Source organism: Cnephaeus nilssonii, assembly GCF_951640355.1.
Source record: "Cnephaeus nilssonii genome assembly, chromosome: 10".
Classification (NCBI taxonomy): Eukaryota; Metazoa; Chordata; class Mammalia; order Chiroptera; family Vespertilionidae; genus Cnephaeus; species Cnephaeus nilssonii.
In genome coordinates, this window is record NC_137081.1 from 28025839 (window position 1) to 28037281 (window position 11443).

Here is an 11443-nt window from a genome sequence, read left to right on the forward strand (position 1 = left end):
ACTTCTCTTTGGCATATACGAATTGCCAGCATCACTACTCTTGCACTTTGGGCCATTAATAAGTAAAAGTCGAGCAGGGTGGAGAGAGATTTCATCACCTTACTCAGATTAGTGCATAATTTAGAACTTATCAATTGTTTATTTCTGGAATTTTCCACTTAATATTTTTGGGCTGCCATTAACTGTTGGTAACTGAAGCCACGGAAAGTGGGAGTCATGGATAAGGGGGGAGGAATAATGTGGACACTGTATAGAGGCCAAATGCATATTGTATAGCAGTTTTAGGAGAACCAGATGACAGAGCAACAGTTTATTATTAGAAAGCTCTAGTTTTCTATCTTCATAAATATATTAACAAATATATTTTTATATATTTTAATATAAATGTATTATGATTTTATAGTGTATTTTATAACTTTTTTAAAGCTACGCCTTCCACAAATCCATTTGTGGCTGCTGCTGGTCCTTCTGTGGCATCTTCTACAAATCCATTTCAGACCAATGCCAGAGGAACAACAGGTAAGAAATATAAATTACGGAACAGCAAGTTTTGGAAAAGGTATTTATTGCAAAGAAACCATGTGAGCAAACTAGAAAAATAAGGATTCTTTCTTACTGAAATGAATGGATAGTGGATAGGAGAGTTTGTTCCTAAAGACAAATACTTGCTGAAAGTTTATAAAATCCTGGAACTTAATACACATTTGAGAAGGACCTTAGAAGTTAACTAAGGGGAGGGCCTACCACGCTCGGTCACAGCTTTCATTTCCAGGGAGGAAGCCCAAGTATGGAGATGAGACTTTTTTGAACCACACAGCCAATTTATGGAGAGATGGGACTCGTACACAGTAATTCTGACTTACTGTGGTGGTCTGCTTTCAGAATTAGAGATATAACTCATTCAATCATAGTAGAAAAGTGTAAGAAGGTTTTTTGCCTTGTTTCTGACTCTTGACGTGAGATTCCAAGGGCTGAATGGGCTTTATTACATGAGGTCTTAAAATCAGGTTTTCTAGCGCATCTCTCTTTTAGGATGTTAACATTTTAGTAAAAGGTGAAAGATTTATACGATCTGAAGAGAAACCAGAGTATAGGATGTTAACATTTTAAAAATTTTGGGAACCTGATTTAATTTGGGGTATAATGTTTTGAGTATTTTCTCAATTGCTGCTTCCCCAAATTTTAATTGTTAAGTATGCTAATTTAAAATGAATGGACATATATTTTAGAAATAATTCCACCCCAGGTGGTTAAAACAAACACAAAAAGGTTCTATTACATAACCTAAATTTGTTTTTTATTAATTAGACTTATTTATATGTAGCCTCTCTGATCTCAGTCATGCCAGGTGGGAAAACACAAGATGTGTTTTTTTTATTCTGTCTTTTCAGCTATTATATTTTAAACTGAAAGTGCCACTCACCTTCTAATGAACTATAGCGAATAATTTTCCCCTTGTAGTACTCAGTTTATTTGAGTTACCTTTATGTATTTCTAGTTAATATAAAAAGTTGTAAATAAAAATCAAGTATTATCCAGGTGCTCTCTCCAAGGTTTGACTTTGCAGAAGTTAGGTCCTTTTAGATGATCCTGTAAATAGCATTTTTGGGTGTGACTCATGAGGCCTACAAGTCTTTATGGATATAATTATATCTTCACATGAAAAAAAAAAGTGTTTATTTAAAATGATGTATTTCATAAAGGTTTCTTCATTTGGTATTATCTAATCTCCCCTTTATTGCAAACTGTGTAAATATTACAGTGTCATGAATATAGTTCAAATAAACTGGATGTGTTTTATCATGTATTATGCTACCCGCTTTGTAAGAGTACATTCTAATTTTAGAACTTTTAATGAAATACATTTGCTTTTATTTTAACAATAGTTACCATTAAGTTAATGACATTGGTCTCTTTATGGCTTTCCATAAGGCCTTTCTGGAGCAATGCATTCTCAAGTGTTTCCTCACGCTCATTTTGGTAGGTGGCCACCACGAATATATAGATTTCTGTGGCAGTTTGTCTGCCTGCTTGTGGAAGCTTCTGCTAGTGTTCTGAATCCCTGCATGTGGAATTAAGTTCTTCCATGTTTTAAAATGGAGTGGGCATGAATGTGTGGCATTGGGATTGCATTATATTTAAAATTACATGGAAATCTTCTGTAGTGATTTATGTTTTAATGCTAAAAAGTATTATTGCTTACCTCCATGGTCATATTAGAATGTCATAGCTTTTTCAATTGTTTTTCTTGAGTTTGAATTTATAGTAGTTTGAGTGACACCTTTTTGATATACCAAACCATTTTACCACATTATTCCATGGAGTTTGGTTTTTGTTTAACTGTGCCCAAGTTCTGCTTTTTAGTGCTTTTTAAAAAGTGATTTGTCGAAGTTATGTCAGTGCATTGTCTGTTATGAAACCCTCCTGTTTCCTCGCAGTGTGCTTATTATTTATTCACTTGCTCCCCAGTGGCTGTTTCCCTTCTTTTTCTCCTTAATAATGAGAAAGTAATTTAAAATTTTTTTTACATTCTAATTAGTTTCATTGAGGATCATTGTTATAATCATTAGGATTATGAGGATTACTTTGGACAACATCTGTAACATTTTTTTATTTTTTTTATTTTTTGTAACATTTTTAGTATTTCTGTGCGTAAAAATCAGCATTTGAGTAAAATTTTTAAATCAGGAAATTAAGTGAGTTATGTTTTTTGATAGCATACCTAAAACTATTTCACTATATAATTACTACTATTCTGTATTAAAAACAACATTATTGGCTCTTATTTCACTGAGGCCTTCCTAGAACACATAATCTTCTCTAACAATAGTGACACACTGTTCTGCTACTACCTGTGTTTCTATAACGCAAATTATTTCCTGAGTAATTCTTCAATGGGTAATGATGGCAGCATACCACATATGTAATGGTAGTTCACACAGATTTCTCCAACCTGTGACTGCTCTGTTCCACAAAGTTAATAATGGCTAGACGTGGCAAGCCGTGGAGAAGCACAGTTTTGAACACAGTGTTCATTTATACTGTGTGCTTTGTCTCTTCTAAGAATGCTTAGTTCAAGTCCTTTTCCATCTTTGTGCATTGTGCCCTAATTTTTATAACTCAGCAGTCCTAACCTTCCTTAACCCTTTATCCAGAGCAGTCTTTATTTACCATCCATAAAAGGATTGTGGGAGTCCATATATTTCTTTTGGAAGTGATTTATTAGGAGTGTAACATGTCCTTTTAATTGTGTTCGTGTTTTTATTAAGATTTCCCTCCCCCATTTGGCTCTGGTTACAAAGCTGCATAGGTTTTGCGTGGCTTGCATCTAACTCCTATAAGTTTTGTTATTTTTGGTGAGCTACTTTAAACAGGTTCTAAAATTTTTTCCAGGAATTCACATATTATGTTATAGTACACAGTTCAATAGATACAATTAAATATTTGGCTATTTTACTATATATAGCAAAACAAAATGAAAAAATGAAAAAAAATTAGTATGTATACATGTGAATTGCCAGGATGATGGGCTTTAAAAAGTAGATTGCTGTTTAGAGTTGAATTTTATTAATATACTTTGAGAAATTTTTCTTCATTAGTTTTATTCTGATTATTGGGTTTTAGGAAAATAAAATTTTATAAGTTGTTATACTGTATAGTGCTAAAACTTAACTGACTTTGTTGTTTTGAAATTTAAAATGCCTTTAATGTACATCTTAATATTTTTCAAGGTAAATGATATCTCTGCTGTAATGTTGAATATGAGAAACAAAATGTGCCCTTTTAAATGTAAGTGATCAGCCCTTTTCTTCTCCTGTCAGCGGCGACCTTTGGCACCGCATCCATGAGCATGCCTGCGGGCTTCGGGACGCCTGCGCCCTATAGTCTTCCCACCAGCTTCAGTGGCAGCTTCCAGCAGCCTGCCTTCCCAGCCCAAGCAGCTTTCCCTCAACAGACAGCTTTTTCTCAACAGCCCAATGGTAAGATCTGACATTTAATTGTAAGTCCCCTGTAGGTCTCTTGTCCTATATAATAAAAGCCTAATATGCTAAGTGTCCGTTCGTTCGTTCGTCCCTTAAATCAATCAAAGCGTAATATGCTATTGATATGCTAAGACCGCTCAGCCGCTCACTATGTCGTGCACTGACCGCCAGGGGGCAGTCGACCGGTCGCCTAGTCGCTATGATGTGCACTGACCACCAGGGAGCAGACGCTCCGACTGGTAGGGTAGCTTGCTGCTGGGGTCCGGCTAATCAGGACTGAGTGAGACGGGCCAGACATGCCTTGGAGCCCTCCCGCATCCCTCCCTAGCCCCAGTCGTGCACCAGTGGGGTCCCTTGGCCTGGCCTGTGCTATCTCACAATCCGGGACCCCTCGGGGGATGTCGGAGAACTGTTTTCAGCCCGATCCCGCAGGCCAGGCCGAGGGACCCCACTGGTGCATGAATTCGTGCATTGGGCCTCTAGTATGTCATAATGTTATGTGTTTGGACAAAAGAACTTAACTGAAGAACGCTGTAGTGTGGTCTACTGAATGGGTATTTGGGCCTCAGAAAAATGACTAAATTAGTAAGTTTTTGTGACTAGATTATCGATGCAGGAGAAATCAGAGACTCTAAAGAGTCCCCAGTGTCTTTCTTATTCATTTATCTGTGTTCTAATACATCTCTTGATTTTAAAAAGAAACTTTAAGGACATAGAGTGTTTTTTGTTTTTGTTTTAAATATATTTTAATTGATTTCAGAGAAGGGAGAGGGAGGGAGGGATAAAAACATCAGTGATGAGAGGGAATCATTGATCAGCTGCCTCCTGCACTCTCCTAACTGGGGATGGAGCCCACAATCTGGGCATGTGCCCTTGGCTGGAATCGAGCCTGGGACCCTTCAGTCCGCAGGCCAACGCTCTATCCACTGAGCCAGACTGGCTAGGGCTAGAGTGTTGTTTTTTTGTTGTTGTTGTTTTAATATTTTTTTTTTATTTCAGAGAGGATGGGAGAGGAAGAGAGAGATAGAAACATTAATGATGAGAGAGGATCATTGATTGGCTGCCTCCTGCACCCCACACTGGGGATCAAGCCCACACCCCACCTTGTGCCCTGACCAGGAATTGAACCATGACCTCCTGATTCATAGATCGATGCTCAACAACTGAGCCACGCAGGCTGGGCTAGAGTGTTTTTGTTTTTAAATTCTTTATTGTTTAATGTATTACATAAGTCTCCTTTTTCCCCCATTGACCTCTCCCCAGCCACCCCCAATCCGCCGGCGCCCCCCCCCCCCCCCCCCCCCCCCCCGTCTGTGTCCATTGGTTATGCTCATATGCAAGCATACAAGTCCTTTGGTTGATCTCTGAGTGTTTTTGTTTTGCATCAGAAAACTGTGCCATTTTGTTTAAGGTTTTTTTGGTGGGTGGTGGTGACATAGAGTAATAAATAGGCAACAGTATATATTATGATTAGAAATATTTACTTGTTTTCAGGAAGATTCAGTAGAGTCTAGTTTGTGTGGTTCCCCCGCTCCCCCTCCCCCCGATTTTGTTTATGGCTAAAGTTTGAATTCCAGAGATTTGAAGATTATCCTAAAATTATGGATATTCATTTCTAAAGTCGTGTTTAACTAAAAATTTGGAAATAGGGTCTGTGACCGCCATAATGATGAAATGTTTCCTAAGGAATCCTCTCTAATAAAATGGTAATATGCAAATTAACCATCACTCCGCTATATAAGCCACGCCTACCAGCCAATCAGGGCGAGTATGCAAATTAACCCCAATCCAAGATGGCTACAGCCACAGAGAGCAAGGTTTCCCAGGTAACAGAGCAAGCCAAGCTTTCCATAGCCGTTGCAGGCCTAAGCCTCCACTCAAGCTACAAAGTTTCAATTATAGAAGGTAAACAAATTCAAACAAATGGCGGCAGAATGGAGCTTGAGAGAGCAGGCCAAGGTTGCCGGCGTCAACAGGGGAAGCAAAGCTTTCCGCACACCCTGGCCGGGCCCACCCGCTTAAGGCAACAAAGTTTCAATTGTAGAAGGTGAATTAACTGCCACAGAAATGGCTGCCACCCCGGAAGGAGCAGCAGGCTTGGCTCCGCTCCAGGCTACAAAGTTTCAATTGTAGAAGGAAAATAAATTCCAGATACCAGGGCCTCCCCTTGGGTTGCCAGGGGGTGTGGCCGGCCTGCAAACCACCACAGGCCCCTCGCTCAGGCCGCCCCATGCCCCAAGGGAACCCCCCCCTTATCTGTGACACCCTTCAGGGCAAACCAGCTGGCCCCCACCTGTGCACCAGGCCTCTATCCTATCTAATAAAAGAGTAATATACAGATTGATCATCACTGCAACACACACTATAGCTGCCCCCATGTGGTCAAAGATCCTGCCCCCATGTGGACACAAGATGGCCACTACAAGATGGCCAGCAGGAGAGGGCAGTTGGGAGGCACCCGGCCTGCAAGGGAGGGCAGTTGTGAGGGACCGGGCTTGCAAGGGAGGGCAGTTGGAGGTGATCAACCCTGCAGGAGAGGGCAGTTAGGGGTGACCAGGCTGGCAGAGGAGGGAAGTTGGGGCAAATAGGCTGGCAGGGGAGCAGTTAAGCATCAACCAGGCTGGCAGTGGAGTGGTTAGGGGGTGATCAGGCTGGCAGGCAGAAGCGGTTAGGGGCAATCAGGAAGGCAGGCAGGCAAGCAGTTGGGAGCCAGCAGTCCTGGATTGTGAGAGGGATGTCCGACTGCCCGTTTAGGCCCGATCCTGATGGGATCGGGCCTAAACGGGCAGTCGGACATCCCTTGAGGGGTCCCAGATTGGAGAGGGTGCAGGCTGGGCTGAGGGACAACCCCCGCCGTGCACGAATTTCGTGCACCGGGCTTCTAGTACTAAGATGTTCACATAGAAACTGCTGTGTGGTCTTACAGCCCCTCTCAGATAGTCACCACCAGTGCTCATCTATTTATTAAATCCTTTGAATGTCATTAGTTTACGTACCTGAGACAAATTGGAATTAACTATTTCTGGGGACAATATAAAAGCTCTTTAAGATAAGCCACAGGAAGTTTATTTCTGGTTTTGAAAAAGCATAAGACCTAACAATTTAACATTGATATTTTATTGTTGCTCTGGTAGAAGTTTCTCTGAAACACTTTGGCTTTATAAACATCAGATTGTCTCTCAAAGGTGGAATGGGTTATAATTGGTGGTTCTGTTTTTACAAGGTGCAGGTTTTGCAGCATTTGGACAAACAAAGCCAATGGTAACCCCTTTTGGTCAAGTTGCAGCTGCTGGAGTATCTAGTAATCCTTTTATGGTAAGTGAGGTGCAATTTTAAGCACTTTGTAAGTTGTTGCATGTTATTTTCAAATTAGGAAAAGCAGGATGTGTCTCCTCCTGGATGCTGTTTGCTACTGTATTGATAAGACATTGCAGGAGTGTACACATTGAGGGAGCCACTATGCAAGATTCCTTTGTGACTCAAAAAACAATCAAATAAATATATATATTAATCAGTTGAAATCAAAGAATTGACAGTAAATAAGCTATTTTATAACATGAAATTTGCTTTCTTGCAAAAGGAACACTTTATGAGCAGCTGTAGACGTAGTAAACATTGTGGAAAGGGGTCTTGGAGTCAGATTTAGTTTGAATCATAAATGCATTTTTTTAGAGTCAAGTCCATTTTGAGAATTACATGAAATAATTATATAAAAGGCACAACACAGTGCCTAATACCTAATAATTTTATTATAATATGTTGCTAATAATAGTAATAAATGTGATTGCCAATAATTAAACCTAATCTAAATACTCTTTAATATTTTCATTACGCACCACTTTTGTCTGTTTCTTTATTTTGTTTTATGTTTTCCTTTAGACTGGTGCACCGACAGGACAATTTCCAACAGGAAGCTCATCAACCAATCCTTTCTTATAGCCTTATATAGACATTTTACTGGAAAGAACTTTTACATGGTCACATTACATCTCTCCGCCTCTTGCACTGTTGTCTTGTTTCACTGATCTTAGCTTTAAACACAAGAGAAGTCTTTAAAAAGCCTGCATTGTGTATTAAACACCAGGTAATATGTGCAAAACAGAGGGCTCCAGTAACAACTTTTAACCTGTGAATTGGCAGAAAAAGGTAGCGGTATCATGTATATTAAAAATTGGCTAATATTAAGTTATTGCAGATACCACATTCATTATGCTGCAGTACTGTACATATTTTTCTTAGAAATTAGCTATTTGTGCATATCAGTATTTGTAACTTTTAACACATTGTTATGTGGAAAATGTTACTGGGGAAATAGATCAGCCACTTTTAAGGTGCTGTCATGTACCTCGGAATGAATGACCTGAAATAATTTTAACCATTGCTACTGGAAAGTTACAAAGTCAGAATTGGAAGGTTTTATTCAGTCTTGAATTTTTCCCTCCTAAAGAGCTCTTCTATTTATACATGCCTAAATTCTTTAAAAATGTAGAAGGATACCTGTCTGCATAATAAAGCTGATCATGTTTTGCTACAGTTTGCAGGTGAAAAAAATAAATATTAGAAAATATGCTATTGTTTTTGTGTTCTTGCTGCAATGCCTTTACCAAAGTGGCCTTAAATGTGAGTAGTGAATTGAGAACATCTTGAATTCTTAAATTAGGATTTCAGAAGACTTCTAGTGACTAACTTTTATGTCTAAAAGAGAAAATTTTATAAAAAGGCCATGTAGAAAATGTATTAAAACTACTATGACTGCTATATTCAGGAATATGTCAGTGGTAAAGCATTTACATGTAGCTTGTCAGATTCACCATAATCCTTCTAATTTCTTTGCAACTTCTTAATTTTGTGAAATTTGTAAATATGAAGAATTTGCATGTATGTGTATTTACAAATTTTTTAAAGTATCTTGAATTCTCAGACTTCAAAAGGCCTATTTTAAATATTGATTTTAAAAATACTGTCTTTGAATGTATTGGAAGCAGACATGCATTAACTGTGACATGATTGCACCTCAGATTTGTTTTCTGTTTAGACAAACTGATATTATTAATAGGACATTTGTTTATGTTCATCTCTGGGGGGGTAAAGAAACTGGAACCCAGTATTACCTTGAAGTTATAGAATACTTTGTTTAAAAGGGCAATGATACTAATGTTTAGTTATATCTTTTTGTTAATATTCAAATGAACTTGTTTAAATATTTATGTGCAGCAATGCCTCATTCATCCAGAGATAATCTGGCAGTCTCATCAAAACAACACAGCTGGGAAACTTGGAATCAGCTTTTTTTTTTAGTGCCTTTGAGCAACCTACTTAAGTCATGAAGTCTTTACTGATTATTTGGTTTCCCAGCCCATAACAAATTAGCAGTTCAGAGGTTGTTGCTCAAAAGGTAGGAGATAGAAAAAAACTATGAAGAGTATACTCTTGAAGACTTTAGTGTAGGGGCAGCCAGCCCAGCCTAGATCACTAAATCACATCATCTTCTAATAATTGTCTACTTCGCTGACTCTCTGTCATCAAGAAAAGCTGAAATTACATATACAAATGGGTAGCATGTGTTTATAACGTTTTATCTTATAATGATTAGACATTTTTTTTAAAAGCTTTGGTATTAAAAGAGGTGAACATCTGTTTCCTCAAACATTTTATTCATGTTGAATACCTTTTTCAGTGGTGGCTACATGAGTTATCCTACTATACTCAACCTGTGTAGTGTTTTAGACTTGTTAAAACATTGCTGTTTGTTGCATATCTAGCTGAATGTGTGGTTTACCTGACCCATTTGATAAGAAGACTGGGAGATGTCTGCCCCTTTTCTGAGCAGTATGCCTCTTCTTTTAGAATTAAATGAATGCTGCAACGGTTGTGGTGTGTGTTGGTGTATACTTGAAATGTCTCTACATTTGTGGGGTCTCCCTCCACCTTTTTTTCATGGAGGGGACACTAAAGAAATGTCTTTGAATGTCTCTGTTTTAGATTGTATTGGGTCCCAGTCAATCCACATGTACAAAGTTATAATATATAATTGTAGGCATTACCCAAATAACCTTCCAGCTTTCCATCTAAGAAATAAGTAAATTAAACAGTTATTATGAAAATAATTTTAAAGACTATTTCTTCTGAGTAAATTCTGAATTTTGTAATTAAATCTGAACTCTCAATGACTTACTTGAAATGAATGCTTATAAAATTAAATACTTAGTTTAAGAAGTGGTCCAGATTTATAGTGGGTTTAAACCAACTTCAGTTAGACTTTCCTATTCAGGTTTGCATCTGGTTTCCGATAGACCACCAGAATTGTCTCTACATTTGTGGGGTCTCCCTCCAGCCCCTTTTTCATGGAGGGAACACAGAGTACTGAAGAGGAGAAAATTCTCGAGGTGACAAGGCTGAAGACCTTGTTGTTTCCTGGCTTCCTGGTTGAATCAGATCTTCTATCTTTACTCAGGAAAGAAAATTTTCTTTTCTTTTAGGGTGGCGAACTTTGTTACGTTTAAAGGCATGCTGTATTTTCATTTTTGTGCAAAATAGAGATAATTACTTTCTTTGTTCAAATAATTCCTCTAAATTTGAAGGAACACATCAATGGTTTACCTGTGAGTTGTCCCTTCCCCCAGTGCACATTGTCTTTGCTACATACAGTTCCTAGAAATTGGTAAAATGGATGCTTTCCTACCATTTTCCCAACAATTTTGAGAAACTGGGTCTCAAGACCATAATCCCCAAAGAACTTTTGTTTATATAATGTGTTGGTCAGAATTTACTGTATTAGAAATTAATACTAAGTCATTTAAGAACTATGTTTATTTAAATATAACAATAATAAATCCATTACATGTTAACATAAATACCATTTTTATAAAAATAAGTGTTATCCAAAAACAGTTAATGAGAACATTCTGTTTTGCTCATCTTTTAAATATCTGGACCAAGAGACACAGCGGAGTCTCATTGTGATTCTTTTTCTATCATGTGGCATGTGGATGCTGGAAAACTCCTCTGTGAACTTGCAAGATCATGGGTGAAGCAGAGATACAACATTTTGGTACTGTTATGAAAATAGTTTGGATCTTGTGTTTTGGGGACCCTCAAGGGTCCTCAGACCAGACTTTGAAAACCACTGCACTACACTTTAAATGTGTATATTTTTGGAACAACAGCATTTAGTTGAAAGCATAGCACTCCCTGAACTTCTATGTATTTTTTTTTTTTACTTAGTTGGTGGGAAAAATGAAAATTCCTGTTGAAGTTGCAAATGTTAAGCCTAGCCAGTGTTGCTCAGTGATTGAGCATCAGGAGTTCACTACTTTTTTAAAATATATATATTTTATTGATTTTTTTTTTTTACAGAGAGGAAGGGAGAGGGATAGAGAGTTAGAAACATCAATGAGAGAGAGAAACATTGATCAGCTGCCTCCTGCATACTCCCTACTGGGTATGTGCCCACAACCAAG

General features: G+C 38.0%; 1 protein-coding gene across 2 annotated transcripts in view; it reads left to right on the forward strand.

Annotated features, from left to right (window-relative positions):
* The window catches only part of AGFG1 (ArfGAP with FG repeats 1), a 68128-nt gene extending 59578 nt beyond the window's left edge, over positions 1 to 8550 (forward strand). The window contains exons 10-13 of one of the 2 annotated variants that reach the window (XM_079782847.1): positions 427 to 519; positions 3822 to 3980; positions 7213 to 7298; positions 7863 to 8550. In XM_079782847.1, the coding sequence (XP_079638973.1) occupies positions 427 to 519; positions 3822 to 3980; positions 7213 to 7298; positions 7863 to 7922 (398 nt within the window). In that variant the 3' untranslated portion in view covers positions 7923 to 8550. Of the gene's footprint in view, positions 1 to 426; positions 520 to 3821; positions 3981 to 7206; positions 7299 to 7862 lie in introns of both variants that reach the window. The other variant, XM_079782846.1, reaches the window with a different exon arrangement.
* Positions 8551 to 11443: the final 2893 nt, after the last annotated feature.